This window comes from Anas acuta, chromosome Z (assembly GCF_963932015.1).
Source record: "Anas acuta chromosome Z, bAnaAcu1.1, whole genome shotgun sequence".
Taxonomy (NCBI): Eukaryota; Metazoa; Chordata; class Aves; order Anseriformes; family Anatidae; genus Anas; species Anas acuta.
The window spans coordinates 5,941,960-5,959,864 of NC_089017.1; the positions used below are offsets into that span (position 1 = coordinate 5,941,960).

The 17,905-nt window shown below is 69.0% G+C and overlaps 3 protein-coding genes and 1 pseudogene across 5 annotated transcripts; 3 read left to right on the plus strand and 1 right to left on the minus strand.

The window, feature by feature from the left end:
- The first annotated feature begins 88 nt into the window (after positions 1-88).
- Positions 89-3,047, plus strand: LOC137848310 (undifferentiated embryonic cell transcription factor 1-like; annotated as a pseudogene).
- A 2,527-nt stretch (positions 3,048-5,574) lies between these two features.
- TMEM8B (transmembrane protein 8B) lies at positions 5,575-12,124 on the minus strand. 3 transcript variants are annotated; one of them, XM_068665988.1, is made up of 13 exons: positions 11,890-12,124; positions 10,320-10,509; positions 9,995-10,202; positions 9,673-9,806; positions 9,307-9,566; positions 8,471-8,823; positions 8,202-8,298; positions 7,976-8,099; positions 7,456-7,598; positions 7,164-7,342; positions 6,924-7,070; positions 6,722-6,838; positions 6,178-6,605 (listed from the first exon to the last, which is right to left on the minus strand). In XM_068665988.1, exons 1-13 carry the CDS (start codon positions 12,107-12,109, stop codon positions 6,270-6,272), a joined length of 2,508 nt encoding a protein of 835 aa, XP_068522089.1. In that variant the 5' UTR covers positions 12,110-12,124; the 3' UTR covers positions 6,178-6,269. The 3 variants fall into 3 exon arrangements, with proteins under 3 accessions (XP_068522088.1, XP_068522089.1, XP_068522090.1); XM_068665989.1 differs by having other exon boundaries at positions 6,375-6,601; XM_068665987.1 differs by having other exon boundaries at positions 5,575-6,605; positions 6,722-7,070.
- A 280-nt stretch (positions 12,125-12,404) lies between these two features.
- On the plus strand, positions 12,405-16,428 carry TAF1C (TATA-box binding protein associated factor, RNA polymerase I subunit C). Its single transcript, XM_068667188.1, has 11 exons — positions 12,405-12,530; positions 12,852-12,929; positions 13,014-13,109; positions 13,197-13,267; positions 13,353-13,600; positions 13,691-13,801; positions 13,894-14,017; positions 14,280-14,415; positions 14,501-14,629; positions 14,752-14,926; positions 15,278-16,428. Exons 1-11 carry the CDS (start codon positions 12,405-12,407, stop codon positions 16,426-16,428), a joined length of 2,445 nt encoding a protein of 814 aa, XP_068523289.1.
- Positions 16,429-16,688: 260 nt separating this feature from the next.
- Positions 16,689-17,831, plus strand: HINT2 (histidine triad nucleotide binding protein 2). The gene is made up of 5 exons (XM_068666774.1): positions 16,689-16,804; positions 17,144-17,278; positions 17,361-17,465; positions 17,540-17,612; positions 17,695-17,831. Exons 1-5 carry the CDS (start codon positions 16,739-16,741, stop codon positions 17,784-17,786), a joined length of 471 nt encoding a protein of 156 aa, XP_068522875.1. The 5' UTR covers positions 16,689-16,738; the 3' UTR covers positions 17,787-17,831.
- The last annotated feature ends 74 nt before the right edge of the window (positions 17,832-17,905 follow it).

Genomic DNA, 17,905 nt, shown 5'->3' on the forward strand with positions numbered 1-17,905 from the left:
TATTAATACCAACCCTCTTCTCAACACGAATTACCACCCATCGCAGCCCTGGAAAGCCGCGGGAGGGGGGGGCTGGGGCGCTGCGTCCCCTCCCTGCGCCCTGATGCGCACCCCTGCCGTGCCCTCAGGGCTTGGTGGGCAGCACCCTGGGGATGCTCATCCCCTGATGTGCCGGGAGGGGCAGGCACGGCCAGGACTACGTTTCCCAGCGGCAATTTCCAGGGGCTGCACATGCTCCTTGCGGCTCCACGGCTGCTCCCAGCAGCTCCCGGTGCAGCTCCGGGTGCAGCTCCCGGTGCAGCGCGCACCCATCCCCGGTGCAGCCCCATCGCGGGCGCACGGGGCTCCCTGGAGAGCGCACATCCGACCCTCGAGGGCGAGCCCCGCCTGGCACCCACCCTCCTTCCCCCCACCCTAGCCACCCCAGCCACCCCACAGCATGCCCCGCGGGCGAGCCTGGACACCAGCGGAGGTCAGCAGCCTCCTGGCGCTGGTGGAAGGCTCCGGGGAGGCCGCCCTGCTGATGGCCTCCACGTCGTGGCCCAACGAGGCGCTGTGGCAGGAGATCTCCCGGGGGCTGGCGGCGGCTGGCTACGGCCGTAGCGTGGCCCAGTGCCGCTCCAAGTGGAAGGCACTGAAGCAGGCTTTCCACTCGGAGCGGGAGACGCGCCGCCGTGCCGGGCGGCACTCGTCGCGCCTGCCCCCGCACTACCGCACCATGAAGAGCATCTGGAAGGCGGCCGGGCGGCCCGTTTTTGGGGAGAGGCGGCTGCCCGGTGGGTGCTGGGGATGTGCGGGCTCCCCGGTGTTGCACAGGGTCCGTGATGCCCTGATCTGAGTTTTTTTCTTCCCCTTGTAGAGCTGGTCAAGCCGCCCCCCAGGAAGCGCAGGTCGCTGGCCGCACGCTCGCCGGCACCGCCAGGTACCCACGGGATGGGGCAGCTGGAGGGGGGCTTGTCGTGGCCGGGGGGTGTCCAGCACCCCTCAGGGCCCCCTTGCTGATGCTGTTGTCTGCGTGCTGCACCCCAGCTGCTGCAGAGACCCCCACCGTGCTGCTGGCACCGCTGCTGCAGTGCCCAAAGGACGAGCCGGAGAGCCGTAAGTACCGTCCTGCCCCGCCGCGCCGGGCTGCACGGCCACCGCCACAGCTCAAGCCTGTGCCAGCATGCAGGGACGGGGGGGCACGGGGGTTGTCAGGGGGCCTTTTGTCCCTGGAGGGCCCCACCATGGTGTGTTCCCTTTGGGATGCTCACGGATGGGGTGTGGGAACTTCTCCCCCCCCCCCGGTTTGGCTCCAAACCAGCCCTGCAGCAAGAGGGTTTGGGGTCAGCTGGGATGGGGGCGGAGGGGGGGTGTCCCTGGCTCGGAGCTGGCCTCGGGGCACGGCACGCTGCAAAGCTCTGGAGGATTTGGGACTGGGAGTGAGGGATGGAGCTGGGAGCATCCCCGTCCTGCAGCGCACCCGGACGGTGCCGAGGCGATGCAGGATCCGTCCCCGGGCCCGTGTGTGCGGGCAGGTGAAGGGAGCGGGTGCTGTTCCCCTCGCCAGCAGGGATCGGGGCTGCGGGGCGGACCAGGCGAAACACCTCCCCAAAAACAGGAGCAGAGAAGGGCCCGGTGCTGGGGAAGCCCCGGCTGCTGCTTCGTGTCCCCCCCCCCGGCCCCGCTGGCACTGGGGGAGCGAACCCCGGCGTCCCGGCCAGCGTCCGCACCGGGTAATTACGTTGTCTCCCTAAATTCCCCCTGCAGTTTCAAGTGGATGTGGGATTCTCCTTCACTTCCAGCCCTAATCTGTTGCGTAGCCTGGCCGCGCGCCGCTACGCAGCTGCTGCCTTCCAGCCCGGAGGTGGCTGCATTGCAGTGGTGGGTGAGTGACTCCTGCTTTTGTTCCTAGCTCGGGAGGCGCTTTGAGGCCCCGCAGGGCGCTGGGGAGCTGTGGCTAGGGCACGCCGGGCTGGCCGGGGCAGCGAGGCAGACCCCGGGCTGATGCCATCCCCCGGCGGGTGCCGCCAGACCCCGCGTCTCCTCTCTGCTCTCTCCCTGCAGCCCGCGGGGACCACGTCGATGGAGCATCACCCGACCCCGTGGCCACCCCACGTAAGGCTCTCCTTGTCCTCATTTCCCCCCTTTCAACCCTGTAATCAGGCTCTGAGCCTGTTCCCGTTGCAGGTACCAGCTGCTGCATCCCTCCCCAACGCCTCCCGGGTGAGTACCGTGCCCCAGCCACCGAGCTCGTGTCCCCGCGGGGCCGGAGCCATCCCCCGGTGACCGCTGCTCTCCCGCAGGCTGCCTGAAAGAGGAGAGCGCCGAGCTGAAGGCAGGTGAGTCTGCGCCCTCTCCCCGGCACAGGGCAGTGGGGACGGGCTGAGCGGGGATCCCCAGGACCCCGCTGCGCCCTCCGTGCCAACCCCTGGCCGCAGGTTTTCCTGGCGAGACGTCCCCGGGGATGGGGCGAGGAAACCCAGGCTCCCCGGGGATGGCTGCAGCGAGCGAGCACGCGGTGGGCGAAGACTCAGCGGACATGAGCCTGCAAGGTGGGTGCCCCCCCAAAGCCCCCCGGGGCGCACGGTGAGGGGTGGGCTTCCCCTGACCCCGCTCTTTGCTGCAGGCGGCGGCGTGGCGGGCTTGCTGCAGAGCGTGCAGCAGCTGCTGGTGCAGATCCTGCAGACGTCGCGGCAGCAGCAGGCGCTGCTGGAGAGCCTGGCCAGCGACACCGTCTCCCACCTCCACCTCCTCTCCCACAGCCTGGTGCAGGTGGGCGAGACCCTGCACCAGCTCCTGCTGCGGCCGCCGGCCCCCCACGCCCACTACGCCCCCCACGCCGCCCCCCTTTTCGAGGGCGACCCCCAGATCCCGCTGCTCCCCGGGCTCCCCCCTTGCGGCAAGGAGGAGCCCCAGGTGCCCCCCGACGCCGGCTGCGCCCCGCCGTGAGCGCGCGCACCCCCGCAGCAGATCCCCCACTACCCCCCCTGATTATTTTAGACATTTATAGAAATTTACAGATTTTAATAACATTAAAAATAGCTTTTGTACCAGCAGCGCCCATCCACCAGTTCTTTTGCCTGAGCATCCCTGGGGGGGTGGGACACACACACACACACACACACACACACACACACGTTCCCTTTCTCGCTTTCGAGACGAGCGGAAGGGGAACTGGGGGGAACTGGGGGGAACTGGGCTATTTACAGCCCCCCAGGAACTCCCCGGCCGCCCCCCGTGCCCCCCCTGCAGCTGTGGGGCTGCATGGGGTGGGTGGCACCGGGCCACCCCTCCCCAGCACCTGGTGGCCCAGCTCCCGGCACGGCCACTGGCTGGGAAAGCACCGGCACCGTGCCCCGTCCCACAGCGGGGGCACAGCTCCCATGGGGGCACAGACCCTGCCCCGTGCCCCCCCCGGTGCCAGGGGGTGTGGGGGGGATGCCGAGGGAAGGGGGAGGCAGAGGTGTGGGGTATGGTGAGGTGGGGGTGGGCTGGGGATGTGGGGGGGAGGGGGGGCCTGCCAGGGGGTGCATAGGGGGGCAATGGGGTTGCAATGGGGCTGCAATGAGGTTGCAGTGGGGTTGCAAAGGGGCTGCAATGGGATTGCAGCGGTGTTTCAAAGGGGACACAATGGGGTTGCAACGGGGTTGCGATGGGGCTGCACTGGGGTTGCAATGGAGTTTCAAAGGGGACACAATGGGGCTGCAACGGGGCTGCCATGGGGCTGCCACGGGGATACATGGGTTTGCAATGGGGCTGCACTGGGGTTTCAAAGGGGACACAACGGGGTTGCAATGGGGCTGCAATGGGATTGCAATGGGGCTGCACTGGGGTTGCAGTGGGATTTCAAAGGGGACACAATAGGATTACAGTGGGGTTGCAATGGGGTTGTAGTGGGACTGCAATGGGGTTTCAAAGGCGCCGCAGTGGGGACACAATGGGGTTGCAAAGGGGTTGCAATAGGGTTGCAACGGGATTGCAATGGGGTTGCAATGGTGCTGCAATAAGGTGGCAATGGGGTTGCAATGGGGTTTCAAAGGGGACACAATCGGATTTCAATGGGGTTGCAATGGGATTGCAGTGGCACTGCAATGGGGTTTCAAAGGCACCGCAGTGGGGACACAATGGGGTTGCAATGGGGCTGCAATGGGGCTTCAAAGGGGACACAATAGGGTTGCAAAGGGGTTGCAATGGGATTAAAATGGGGTTGCAATGGTGCTGCAATAAGGTGGCAATGGGGTTTCAAAGGGGACACAATGGGGTTTCAATGGGGCTGCAATGGGGCCACAGTGGGGTTGCAATGGGGTTTCAAAGGGGACACAATGGGGTTTCAATAGGGTTGCAATGGGGCTGCAATGGGATTACAATGGGGTTGCAATGGTGCTGCAATAAGGTGGCAATGGGGTTGCAATGGGGTTTCAAAGGGGACACAATGGGGTTTCAATAGGGTTGCAATGGGGCTGCAATGGGGCTGCAATGGGATTACAATGGGGTTGCAATGGTGCTGCAATAAGGTGGCAATGGGGTTGCAATGGGGTTTCAAAGGGGACACAATGGGGTTGCAATGGGGCTGCAATGGGGCCACAATAGGGTTTCAGTGGGGCCACAGTGGGGTTGCAATGGGGTTTCAAAGGGGCCACAATGGGGCCACAATAGGGTTTCAATGGGGCCGCAGTGGGGCACGCAGCAGCCAGCCGGGCAACCGGGTCTGTGCCGGGCTGGAGTGACAGCTCGGCAGCCAATAGGCGATCAGTACGGAGCGGGGGGCGTGGCCACGCCGAGGCCCGCCCCGCCTCCAGGGGCGGGGCCAAGGCGGCGCAGCCAATCAGACAGCGGGGAGGGGGCGGGGCGAGGGCGGTGGGGGGGTTCCCGGTGACGTCAGCGGAGGGGATTCCCCGCGCGGCGGGGTGGGGGAGGGGAGGCTGCCGGGGGGGGCGTTTTGGTGTCAAAAAGCCCGGATTTGGGTCTGCCAGGGCTGCCGGCACTGCGGGAGGGGATCGAGGGGGAGCCCATCCAGGGGCTGATGGAGGGAGCGGGGTGTGCTCACCCCTCCCTTAATTAATGAGGCGCCCCCATTGGTTATAATTAATAATTAGCCGTAATTAGCCCCAGATTTTGGGGTGATAATTTCCGAGGAGGGAAATTATTAATTATTATTATTATTATATTATTAATTATTATCATTATTTCTGGAGCAGGGGCAGGGGACACGAGGTCTCACGCTGCCCCAGGCACAGCACCAGCGCCCACCCCCAAGCCCATCCCCAATCCCGGGGGTCTCGCAGCCCCCACCCCTCCCACCCCGAGCCTTTTCGGGTCCCAGTTGCCATGGGGATGCCGGAGGCACCTGGCTGCCATGGGGACACCGTCACCACGGCGACACGGCACAGGCAGGGATGGAGAGCACCAGAAGGATGCTCCTATGGGGGGGGGGGAGGTCCGAGTCGTGGGGACCCCAAATCCATGATGGGGGGGGGAAGGCAGAGTCTGGCCCCATGGGGATGGGGCTGGAGGTGCTGGGAAGGGGGCGCTGACCCCTTCTTGGCATCGCGGTGCCCGCTGACACTGCCGGGGAGACGCGGCTGGACGTGGTGAAGTGAGCAACGACTTTAATTAAAAATTAATCCTCACCCAGCCTGGCCGACGCGGGAAGGGCTGGAGGATGATATCCTGGATGGCAGCCGCCAGTCCCCCGGGACCCTTTTAGCAGCCCCCATGGCTCGATGGGGCTCGCCGGCCCCAGCAGGGCTGCAGCCTCGCCATCCTATCCCCATCATCCCCTCCAGATGCCCCCCCCCTGCAGCCCCCAGCTGGGGCCTGGCTCCTGGGGGGCCGGTTTAATTAGATCTCAATCCTATTAGGGAGCCGCCCGCCCGCCCGCAGCTGGTAATCCCGTTAGGCATCCCCTAAATCCCAGCACGCTGGGCTGCATCCCCAGGGAACGGCTTGGGGACCTGCCTGGCACCACGTCCCTGTCCCCCCCCCCCCCCACCACCACCCCAAAAGGCAGCAGGAGGAGGGGGTGTGGGGGGGTCCCAATGCATGCAGTGCCCCCTCCCCGTGCCTTGGTGGCACCAGCAGGGACGTCACCACTCCAGCCACGTCTGGGGTGCCAGGAGGGGCAGCTCCCGGGGTGACCATCAGCGGAGTCCTGGTTGCTCCGGGGACGCACAGACAGACGGACGGACAGACAGACAGACGGACAGCCCCGGTGCTGCCCCCCCCCCCCAATCCCCCACCCCCACCCCCACCCCGGGGTCCCCAAATCCGCTCTCCTGGGGGTGCCGTCACCCGGTGCAGATGCTGTTGATGGAGGCGACGGCGGGGTCGACCAGCCCCAGCTCCTCCTGCTCGTTGACGCAGAGCTGGTACCCGCAGCCCTTGCGGCGGGGCAGCGGCCCCAGGCGCCCGGCGGGTTTGGCGCGGGGGGGCAGCAGGAAGCCGACGCTGCCGGCGATCAGCAGGTGCCAGATGCTGTGGATGTAGAAGTAATTCTCCTCTGTCTCCACGAAGGCGTAGAGCAGCACGGCGCCCGCCGCGATCAGCGCCCCGGGGCACAGGTAGAAAGCCCAGCGCTTCCAGGTGGGCGGGTAGCAGTGGCGCCGGCGGATGGTGCGAGCTGTCTGCGTGGGGACGGCAGCGAATTGAGGGTTGTTGGGGGGGGGGGTTGCTGGGGCAGCCGTGTCCCCCCACCCCCCTCCCCATCCCCTGAATTGGGGATGCGCCCCAAGGTCCTTACCCAAGCGATGGCCATGATGCCCAAGGCGAAGAGGCTGGGTCCCAGCAGGTTCCAGAGCCCGTGGCGGTCCATCTGCAGGGCCATGGAGAGCAGCATGGCCCCCAGCAGGTACAGCACCTGTGGGTGAGGAGGCGTCAGGGTGGTCCCTCGCCCACCCCCAGGGGGGTTGGGGGGGGGACCCTTCCCCCGTCCCCGCACTCGCCTGCTTGACCACGGGCTGCAGCCGGGCCATGGCGATGACGGTGACCCAGACGGACATGAGGGAGCCCAGGAAATCGCAGAACTGCAGCACGTCGTAGTCCATGATGCAGAACACCACGATGCCCGGCTGGTCGCAGGCGTGGTAAAACTGGGGCAGGGAATGGGGGACGAAAGGAGGTGAGAGCCACCCCGCATGGCCCCCCGGCCCCCCTACGGCCCCTCGCCCACTGCCCAAACTCACGGTGGAGAAGAACATGGTGAAGATGTAGACGGCGGCTTCCAGGAGGTAGTGGCTGCGCACGGCGATGGCCACGGGAGGCACGAACATGACGTTGCTGAGGCAGAGCAGCAGCGTGGAGAGGAGCTGGAAGCCGTAGGAGAACGCCTCGGCGTTGTCCGTGCAGCCCCAGCCGTTCCAGCCTGCGGGCAGGAAAGCGGCCGTCACCCCGCAGCACCCACGGGGGGCAGCGGGGAAACCCCCTCCCAGCAACCCTGGGGGGAGCCGGGCGGGGGGGACAGGGGGGTTATCTCACCGGCTTTGCACTCGCAGGCGGCGTACAGGTAGTTGTTGGTGCGCAGCAGCTTGCACTGCCCGTAGATGCCGCAGTCGTTGATGCAGGGTGAGAGGTAGGCGCGCAGGTAGACCTCGGCCGTCACGTTGGTGCAGGGCTCGAACCTGCCCCGGGGGTGGGGGGAAAATGGGGTCAGCAGGCACCCACCGTGCCCCTAAGGCAGCTCCCATCTCTGCCACATCCATATTGCCACGCAGCCAGGTGTGCACCCCGTGCACAAGGAGCGTACACGGCACCGTTTGCTCGCACCAGCACCAACCCCAGGTGTGCCCACACCCCAAATCCCCGCAGGGACACCGGTGTGGCAGGGCTGGGAGCAGAGCCATAAACCTGGAGGGGTCCCACAGGACACCGAGCAGAGCCGGGGTGCGGTGTGGGCACCCCCAGGTGCGCACGAGCCCTTCCCAACCATGAGCCGTGGGGACCCTCACCCAGCTCCATCCCCATGCGCCCACCCCGCGCCCCCGCGGAGGGCTCCTACCCGTGCTCCGTGGCGCAGAGCGAGCGCAGGCTGAGGTACCAGCTGCCTGTCTGTGGGTAGGGGATGCGCAGGCGGCTCAGGCTGGCCGTGGCGTTGACGGAGAGGAGGAAGCCTGCCAGGGACTCTGCCGACAGGGACAGTACCGGTGAGGGGACCCTCATGCTGGGGTACAGAGGGGTGCGGACCCCCCAGCACGCAGCAGGAGGAGGGGGGCTGCCCAGCCTACCCGTCTCGCAGGTGACCGAGGCGTTGTCACTGGAGGCCAGCGGCACCTCGTGGTTCAGGCAGCCGAACACCGTCGCGTTCTCACCACGCAGGGAGCTCTGGTGGCAGAGGGGACACGGCCCCGAGCCATTTGGGGACACCCCCTGCTGCCACAGCCCCCTCACCCGCCACCCCCAGCACCCAGCCCACCACCACGCGCCCCAACCCAAAGCTCCCAAGCCACATCCATCCCCCCGGGAGCACCCCAAACCTCGCTCTTGGTGTCCTCACCACGTTGAGCCGCAGCTCCAGGTTGAGCACCCCGCCGCTGTCCAGCACCGGCAGCAGGTTGATGACGAAGACGGCGGGGCGGTCGGGCGGCACCGAGACGTTGGGCCCGAAAAAGATGTAGAAGTGGACGGAGAAGGTGTCCAGCTCGTTGCGCAGCGTGGGGCGCACGGGCCAGCAGCGCTCGGCGGCGCTGGGGACGGCGGCCAGAGGGTGCCTGGTGCCGTTGGGGCTGGCGGGAGGGGGGCTGTCGGCACCCAGCCCCAGCCCGCCCGCGGAGCCGAAGGAGTGGGGCATGTTCATGGAGGCGCTGGAGGGCAGGAAGGGCGGCCGGGACAGGCTGGGGCGGGAGCAGTCTGCAGGGGAAGAGGTGTCAGACCCGGCACTGATCCCCTCTGCCTCCCAGCGCAGCTCCCTGCGTGCGTCCTGGCGCCTGGCAGTGTCCCCAAGCATCCCGGTGTCACCACGCATCCCGGTGTCACCATGCATCCCGGTGTCACCACGCATCCCGGTGTCACCACGCATCCCAGAGCATCCCAGCACCTCCCAGAATGTCCCTGTGCATCCCAGTGTCCCAGCATCCCAGAGCATCCCAGTCCCCCCAGAGCATCCCAGCATCTGTGTCCCAGCATCCCAACGCATCCCCGTGTCCCAAAGCACCCCTGCACCTCCCAGCACTTCTGCGTCCCAGCACATCCCAGTGCCCCAAAGCATGGATCCCAGTGCATCCCAGTGCCCCAAAGCCTCCCAGCACCCCCGTGCCAGCACAGCTGGCTGCCCCCCCTGTCACCCAGACCCCACAAGCACCCCAAATCAACACCGAGGCCGCGTCCCCTCACCCGTGAGCTGCACGATGACCTGGAAGGAGACGGTGCCCGGCACCCCGGGGTGCCTCTCCACCAGCACGTAGTACCAGTGCTGCCAGAAGGGCAGGTCCAGCGCCAGCTGGCAGGGCGCGTGCTCCCGGCAGTCCAGCGCCGTGGAGTTGTGCAGGGGGGGGGCCTTGGCCCGTACCCGCAGCCACAGGGGGCAGCCCTCGGCCCCCCGGCACCGCAGCACCTCCACCTGCACGCGCGACGTGTAGCTGGGCACAAACACCCTGCGGGGACACGGAGAGGGGCTGGGGGAGGCAAGGCAGAGGGATGGGGGACCCTCGGGAAGCTGACCACCCCCCAAAAAGGCTGGCAGACCCCCGTCGTGCTCACTTGTAGAGGCAGGAGCGGTTGTGGGGGCCCATGCTCTGCTCGGAGGCGTATCCGGGGTACAGCACGGCGATGTTGACCAGGCGCTGCACGATGAGCTGCGGCTGGAAGAGGTACTGGCACTCCTCGTAGAGACCCTAAACCAGCAGGGCAGTCAGCACGGGGGCTTGGGGGGTGCCCAGCAGGGAATTTGGGTGCTGCCCACCCTGGAACCCCCCCTCCAGAGCTACCCAGTGCCCCACACCTACCCCACGCACCGCCAGCCCCAAATGCCAGCCTGGCACCGTGCCCTCCCCAATCCCCACCCCACCCCAAAGCCCTGCACCTTGACGGAGATCTTCCCCTCATCCTTGGGCAGGTGGGCAGCCAAAAACCAGTCCCCGGGCAGGGGGCTGGTGACGTTGAACACCCCGGTGGTGCGGTTGGGCAGCGTCCAGGTGAGGGTGAGGGCGAAGGAGCCGGGGACGGCCGTGTCCCTGGGGAAGTGCGTGCGCAGCGGGTTGATGACGGAGGGAGCCCCCGAGCGGAAATACCTGCAGGGGGCACGGCGATTAACGGGGCGCAGCTTTGGGGTGGTGGCACGGGGGGACACACCGAGGGGGGGTCACCGTGGGGCAGTGCCCGCCAGCGGGGACACGCCGCTTGCTCACACGGTGATGCTGCGGTCCGGGCAGTGGTCCCCGAAGGTGCCGCCCTGCTCCTTGAAGGTGATGAGGTTCCAGACGGCGATGACCGTGTCCTCGGGGATGTGGAAGTGGAAGAGCTCGATGCTGGCAAAGGAGCGGAAGGGGCTGAGCTTGCGCGGCGTGCGGGTGAAGTAGTCGGTCACGAAGAGCCCGTCTGCGGGGGGAGACCCAAGGGGTTCTCTCAGTGGGGCTGGGACCCCCTCCCCAAGCTCTGCCCCGCTGGGCGGGGGAGGCACGGTGCGCATATGGGGTGCGCACACGCACACGGGGGTGCCGCCTGCGTGCACGGCGAGGCGGAGGCGTGCACACCCACGGGTGGCTGCGCACAGCCTGCAAGATGCTTCCTGCAGGGCTGCCCAAACAGCCAGCATCCCACGGGGAGTTTCCAGGAGCCTGGGCAGCAGCGGGGAGGCAGGCACGTCCCTGGAGCCGTAACAACTTTGCCCTGCCGCTGGGACACCTGCCCAGCACCAGCCCGGGAATCCCAGGCCTCATTCCCCAGGGATGCACCGAGGATGGGATGCTCGTGGCTGCGGGATGCCAGCAGAGGGGATTCTGGCAGCCACGGGGGGATTCATCCAGCTGGGAATTGGGGGGAGCGGAGAGGAAGGGGCTGCTTCGTACAGCCTGTGCCTGGCCGGGGGTGTGCGTGCGTGCGTGTGTGCCGGCAGGCGCGTGTGTGTTGGTGCTGCGTGTGTGTGTGTGTGTGTGCAGCCCCAGCAGGCTGAGCCCCGACTTGCATCTGCTCCTGCATCCCGCTCCTGGAACAAAGGCAGCTCCCCCTCCCCTATCACCGGGCACCAAATGCCCGTCTGCGTGTGGGGTGCCCGACCCCAAATCCTCCACCACGAGCCCTCCCTGGGGGGGACTCTCCATGGCACCCCCAGGGGACCGGAGCTCTGTGTTAGGGGGGTCCCCGGGGAGACGGAGACCACCAGGAGGGGTCCCCGGTGCTCAGTCCCCCGGGGTGAGGTTGGGGGGGGGTCGGGAACCGGGACGGAGCCCCCCAGGGCTGGACGCGCAGCCCCGGGGCTCAGCACCGCGGACAGCGCCCGCGGCCGGGTCTCAGCACCGGGGACAGCTCCCGCGGCCCCAAATCTCCCCCCTCCCGCCCCACAGACACCTCGGGACCCCCTCCCCCGACACCACCCCTCGCGTGTCGCAACCCACGGCACCCCCCCGTGTCTATATGTGGGGTGTGGGGGGGATTTCTCCCCCTATTCCCCACCGCGCCCCATAGCGCGGACACCCCTCTGCGCGCCCCCATGCCCCATAGCAGGCAGCCGCCGTGCCCCACACCCCCCCTCCCTCTCCCCACACAGCGCAGCCCCCTGCCCACGCACCCCGCACCCCCCCCAGGCCCACCATACCCCCCTCTACCACCACCGTCCCCCCCTCTACCACCACCCCACAGCGTCCGTGCCCCCTTTTACAGTGTCGCGCCCCCCACTATAGGGTCGTGCCCCCCCCATAGGGGACCCGTGACCCCCTCCCCCCCCCACAACCTCCCACCCCCGGCCCCCGGGGCGCTCACCGGCGGGCGGCGGCAGGAGGAGGAGGAGGAGGAGGAGGAGGAAGAGCAGGAGGAGGAGCAGCGGCGGCGGCCGCAGCGGGGGGCGGACGAGGGGGTCCCGGCGCCCCCTCCCCGCGCCGCCCCGCCGCCCCATGCCGCCCCGCCGCCGCCGCCGGAGCCCGACGCGCGCCCGCGAGAATGACGTCACCCGGCGCGCCACGCCCCCTCCCCGCCCGGCCATTGGCCGCGCCGCGCGCCCATCGCCGCCCTCCGCGCCTCGGGCGCTGATTGGTTGGAGCTGCCGGGAGGGGCGGGGTCAGCCCGGCGGCAGCGGCGCGCGCGCGCGCTCTGGCCGCGTGCGGGGCGGGGCGGGGTGGCGGGAAACGGGACCGGGACCGGGTTCGGGATCGGGAACCACTGGGGCTGGGATCGGAACTGGGACCAGGACTGGGACTGGGACTGGGATCGGGACCCTCCGGTACCCGGCGCACCCCCCCCCGGTACCCGGTACCCCCCCCCGCTCCTCCGGTGCCCCCATGGAGTTCCCCGCCGCTCTCTTCCCTTCCTACTTCGGCTGCGGCCCCCCCAAGGATGAGGCCGGCCCAGCACCGGCTGCCGGCTGGGGGGAGCACGGGCAGGTGCTGGAGGCCGGGAGCGGGCAGGTGAGAGGGGAGCGGGGGTGGGAAGGGGATTGGGGATGGGGGTACCGGGGCCACCCTCACCTCCCCAGTTCTGTCCCCGTACAGGTGCAGCCGCCGTTCGTGCCCCGCCGCAGCCGGCAGGGCGAGAGCTGGGAGCCCTGCGAAGCTGCTGCCGTGCCCCTGCTGCCACCCAACGACAGTGAGGACCTGGGAGGGGGGGGGGTTTGGGGTGCCCCCAGGCACCGAGCCATGTGCTGGCACCCGTCCCATCCCGTCCCCGTGGTGCCAGCCGTGCCCTGTTCTGTCCCCGCAGGCTGCTGGATGCCCCCTGTGGTCCCCCAGGACATCCTGTACCGCGGCGTGCTGCGCAGGAAGCTGCGGGCAGGGAGGTCGGGAGCTGCGCTGGACTTCACCAAGCAGGTACCAGCGAGGGGCTGGGGCACAGCCTGGTGGGGACCACGGCGTCCCAACACATCCTGACCCTGCCTTTGCCTCCCCGTGCAGCTGGGACACTTCTTTGTGGATCACCCAGAGGATGCCTTCGGGTCCCTGGGGCAGCTGTTGCACAAGAACTTCCACCTGGGTGACTCCAAGCTGAAGGTCAGTGCCTGTTTGGTTTCTTTTTTGGGGATGGGGGCTCCATCAGCTCCCCCTGGCTGCACCCCTGACCCTCTTTCACCCCCACAGAAACCCTCCCGGGACACCACCATCCGCATGACGGCCCTGGTGGAGGAGCTCAACCGGCTGGAGGCCAGGCGGTGAGTGCTCCCCGGGGACAGGGAATTTGGGGGGGGGGGGGGTTCCTGCAGGACCCCCTCCCCGTGACACCGGCTGTCCCCGCAGCGGCTGCCCGCGGCGTCACTTCGTCTCCCGCCTGCGCTGGTTCTCCCACCTGTGCCGGGACTGGCTCTTCGAGGTGCCACTGGGGCTGCTGGCCGACTGCGTGCACGAGGAGCTGCTGCTGCAGTGGGCCGGCTTGCTCTTCGACGACAGCCCCACCGGGGGGGCGCTGGCCTGGCTGCCCCCCCAGGAGGCGAGCGGGCGCGTGGGACGCCTGGTCTACCCCGGCGCGGAGGCCATGAACTACCTCTGTATCCTTACCCGTGGGGGAAAACGGGGAGGGGTATCCCCTGGGGAAGGTAGAGGGGGTTGTGGTAGTGCCCTTAGCTGCCCCCCTCCAGATTTCCAGGACGTGGTGCTGGAGGAGCAGCCCCGTGCCCGAGGGGCTCCGGCACAGTTTGAGCTCAATGGGCGCATCCGGCAAGTGGGTGCCTCACGGGTGGATGGAGAAGGTGAGTGAGCCCCAGGACCCGCACCCTGGGGTGACACCTTGGGGACCCTGCCCTCTCAACCAGCCACCTTGTGTGTGTGTGTGTGTCCCCAGATTTTGTGGGCGTCCGCTCCGACTACCACTGCGGAGTTTGGAGGGTGCCGGGCAGGGCGGGCGCTGCCCCCAGCCCGCTGCAGGTCATCCGCACCGACGTGCCAGCCTCCTGCCTCACCGTCAGGTGGGTGCCGGGGAAAACGAGCTCCTGGGGGGCTGTGCTGCCACCACAGACCCCCCCTGTCCCCATGGTGATGCCGTCCCCCTGCCCCACAGCCCACACCTCCCCGGGGAGCTGGCTGTCTGCACCCAGAGCGGAGCCGTCTACCTCTGGAGCGTCGAGACGGGGTGAGTCAGGGCACTGGGGGCTGGACCCCTCTGATTTTGGGGTGCTGGGAGGTGGGGGAACCCCCCTGCCTGCTGTTGGTGCCCCTTTCTCCTCGCAGGCTGCAGCGGCTCCGCCACGACCCCCAGACCCTGTTTTTCCGGGACCACTCGCCCTGGCGCTGGAGCGACTTCACCGCGCACCCACGGGTGCTGAGCTGCGCCGACCGCACCGGCATCCAGTGCCTGGACACCCGGGTGAGCCTGGGACGGGGGCGTGGGGTCAGTGGGGAGGGGGTCCGGCACCCTGGGGTGCTGATGGCACCCTGCTCTGCCTCCACAGGCCCCCTCCAGCTGCCACTTCGACTTCTTCAAGGTGGGCGAGGAAGCCGGGTGCCAGCAGGGCGAGCGCGTGGTGCTGCCCATGTACCTGGGCCGGGCTCACCCCTGCCAGCACCTCGTCACCACCCAGGTGAGTCCCCCCCCACGGCTGGGGGGCACAGCCCTGGACCCCCCCACACCCTCTTAACACTGCTGATAAGTGGCGTGGAGGAGGGGGAGCCCCACTGAGCTGTCCCCCCCTCCCTCTCCCAGTTCGCCGTGTACCTGATGGACGAGCGCCTGCCGCTGGTGCCCGTGCTGAAGTGGGCGCACATGATGAAGGCCCCCCCTCTTTTTGCCCAAGTGGCGCCGGGGGGGCCGGGCAGGAGCCATAAGGTGGTGCTGGGCGCCTCCCGCACGCAGGAGCTGCTGCTGCTGCAGTACACAGGTGAGAGAGCAGCACGGGGGGGCACGGGGCTGACCTTGGGCACCGCGTCCCCCCCTCGCCGTGCGGTGCCACGGAGGGACAGGGTGATTTTTTTTTGGGCACCTCGGTTTTGCAGGGGGCAGCAAGTCGGCCTGCCAGCTGGTGGGACCACCGCAGAGGCTGCAGAGCATCGCCAGCTGCCTGCCTCACCTCCCCACACAGCTCCCACACCGCCACCACTGGCTCCAGCAGCGCCTCGGTGCCCCCGCCGCCGGTGAGCAAAGCTGGGGAGCACGCGGGGGTCCCGGGGGCAAAGAGGGGACGTGGCCACTGGGTCGCTACAGGTGGCAATTGCTGTGTTTGTCCCCACAGGGCTGGCCGCCGTGCAGCACCAGCAGGGCCGGCAGGAGGCCCTGGTGGTCTTCCAGCTCTCCGAGGCCGGGGATGTCTTCTACCAGGCGCTGAGGCACGAGGCGGCGCCAGCACCCGCTCCCCACCAGGAGGAAGAGGAGGAGGCCACGCAGGAGGCCCCGGGCTCTTCCCCGCTGTTCAGCAGCGAGGAGGAGGCGCAGGAGGAGGAGGATGAAGGAGAGCAGACCTTCTACCTCTCCAACCTGGAGGTGATCATCAACGACGAGGAGGAGGAGGAGGTGGGCACGCCGGTGGCCACGGAGGAAGCCGAGCCCCCCGCGGAGCGCCGCGCCAGCCCCCAGCCCCCTCCAGCCGTGCCCAGCCCGGCCGCTGCCCTGCGGTACCGCCGCTGGCTGCGGGCCCTGCTGCGGGTTTGGGGGGGCTCCCCGCGGCACGCCTGCCCCCCGGGACCCCCCACCATCAGCAAGCGGCGCCTCTTCACCCGCAAGGAGCTGGCGGCACCCGCGGCACCCAGCGCCCTGCACCAGCAGCTGCGGCAGCGGCTGCGCCAGGCCATGCGCCTCAGGGAGCGCATCCAGCGCTGGGATGCGGCCCCCGAGCCCCCCGGACCACCGCCACCACCCCCCCAAGAGCCCGACGCCCTGAGCGCCCGGCTGACGGCGGCCTGGGGGGGCGAGTGGGGGTCTGGGGGCACGGGTACCAGCTTGGCACAGCGGCGGCGGGCGCTGCGGGAGCGGCGGCGGCGGCAGAAGGCGGCACGGGCTCACCGCAGCCTCTCGGCCAGCTTCACCTCCTCCGTCACCTACCAGTCCGAGCTGTCCGAGCTCAGCGACGCCGGACCCCCACGCTTGTCCCCCCCGGCCACCCCCTTGGAGGTGGTGGTGGGGGGCTCCCCGCCGGCCGCCCCCTCCCCGCCGCCCCCCGTGGAGCCCATGCTGTCCTCGCAGGAGCTGCGCTCGCGGGGGATCCCCAAGGAGCGGCGGCGCACGCTGCGGGACTACCTGGCCGTGTGGGCAGAGGGGCCCCAGGACCCCCCCGAGCCCCCCAGCACGCCGGGGGCGCCGCTCTGCATCCCCTCCTCCCAGAGCCAGCTCTCCTCCTCCTCCTCCTCGCAGCCCCTCCGCCGCAAGCGCCCGCGCATGGGCTTCTGAGGGGGCAGGAAATAAACCCCTGATGGCACAGCCCTGGCTCTGGATTTTTTTTTAAGGGGGGGGGGCCCCCACGCGTGACCGTGGGGGGGGTCACCCCCAGCACCCACCATCGGGTGTGGGGATGAGTGGGGGGGGAGCCATGCGCCCTGCACGGATCGGGCTGGGTGCCTGGAGCGTGCCACGCGTGGGTTCCCCCCCCTCCGCGGTCACGCGTGGGCGCAGGGGGGAAGGGGCGCGGGCGCTTTAAGGACGCGGGGGGGGGGGCGTGGCGGAAGCCCGGGGGGGGGGCGGGGACGCGGAGGCGCGCGCCATGGCGGCGGCGGTGCTCGCGCGGGGGTGGGCGCGCGCCTGGGTGGCGGGGGCGCGCCTGGGGCAGGTGGGCACGCGTGGGGTGCGTGGGGAGGGGGGGGGGCGTGGGATAAAGGAGGAGGAAAATGGGGGGGGGAAGAGGGGGGGGGAGGGGGCTTGGGGGTGGGTCCTGCGCCCGCTTCCGCACCCGTGCAAAGTCCACGAGTGGGCGTGCAAACGCGCACACACGCACATTGCCCCCCTGCGGCGTGGGGACCCACGCGTGGCCCCCACCTCGCCAGCTTAACCCCCCCCCCAACCACCCCCGTGCCCGTCCGCTGTTGCTCCCTGCATGTCCTTGTGTGTGTGTCCCCCATGTCTCCAAACCCACGGGTGTCACGCCACCCCCCCCCGTGTGTGTCCCCAGCGCCCCCTCAGTGGGCAGGACGGGGAGGTGGGCAAGGCGCAGCGGGCGGCCGCCGGGGCGGGCACGGAGCCCACCATCTTCAGCAGGATCATCGCCCGCACCGTGCCGGCCACCATCCTCTATGAGGACAAGGAGGTAAGGGGGCAGCGGGGACACGCGTGAACCCCCCCCCCACCCTAGTGAGTGAGGGTCTCAGGGTGCTGACCCCTCCCCGCAGTGCCTGGTCTTCCGCGACGTGGCCCCCCAGGCGCCCGTGCACTTCTTGGTGATCCCCAAGCGCCCCATCCCGCGGCTGAGCTGCGTGGAACCGCAGGATGCCCAGGTGAGTGGGGGCTTGGGGACACGAGTGGGGACGGGGGACACGCAGGGCTGAGCCTCCTGCCCCCCTCCCCGCAGCTCCTGGGGCACCTGATGGTGGTGGCGGCGCGCACGGCGAAGGCGGAGGGGCTGGAGGACGGATACCGGCTGGGTGAGTGGGGGGGGTCCCCTCCCCTGTGCCCCCCCACGGGTGACACCACCCCCACGCTGACCCCCTGTCCCTCTCCCGGCAGTGATCAACGACGGGAAGCACGGCGCCCAGTCCGTCTACCACCTGCACCTCCACGTGCTGGGGGGGCGGCAGATGGGCTGGCCCCCCGGCTGAGCCCCCCGGGTCACCCCCACAATAAAGCTGCTCGGGGCACCCACAGTGGCTTGCTTGGCTCTGTTTTTTTTTGGGGACAACCCCAGCGCTCTCGGGGGGGTGGTGAAGGCTGTGCTGCC

What these genes read in the sequence shown, in the direction of transcription:
- TAF1C (XM_068667188.1), top strand. Translation starts at nt 12,405, where the DNA reads ATGGAGTTCCCCGCCGCTCTCTTCCCTTCCTACTTCGGCTGCGGCCCC. An exon ending in AACCGGCTGGAGGCCAGGCG is followed by an intron (nt 13,268 to 13,352) that starts GTGAGTGCTCCC and finishes CTGTCCCCGCAG; the next exon opens with CGGCTGCCCGCGGCGTCACT. An exon ending in GCTGCTGCTGCAGTACACAG is followed by an intron (nt 14,927 to 15,277) that starts GTGAGAGAGCAG and finishes TTGTCCCCACAG; the next exon opens with GGCTGGCCGCCGTGCAGCAC.
- TMEM8B (XM_068665987.1), bottom strand. Translation starts at nt 12,109, where the DNA reads ATGGCCGGGCGGGGAGGGGGCGTGGCGCGCCGGGTGACGTCATTCTCG. An exon ending in GGTCATCGTGCAGCTCACGG is followed by an intron (nt 8,824 to 9,306) that starts GTGAGGGGACGC and finishes CTTCCCCTGCAG; the next exon opens with ACTGCTCCCGCCCCAGCCTG. An exon ending in TCACCATGTTCTTCTCCACC is followed by an intron (nt 7,071 to 7,163) that starts GTGAGTTTGGGC and finishes TCCCTGCCCCAG; the next exon opens with TTTTACCACGCCTGCGACCA.
- HINT2 (XM_068666774.1), top strand. Translation starts at nt 16,739, where the DNA reads ATGGCGGCGGCGGTGCTCGCGCGGGGGTGGGCGCGCGCCTGGGTGGCG. An exon ending in TGGAACCGCAGGATGCCCAG is followed by an intron (nt 17,466 to 17,539) that starts GTGAGTGGGGGC and finishes CCCTCCCCGCAG; the next exon opens with CTCCTGGGGCACCTGATGGT. An exon ending in GGAGGACGGATACCGGCTGG is followed by an intron (nt 17,613 to 17,694) that starts GTGAGTGGGGGG and finishes CTCTCCCGGCAG; the next exon opens with TGATCAACGACGGGAAGCAC.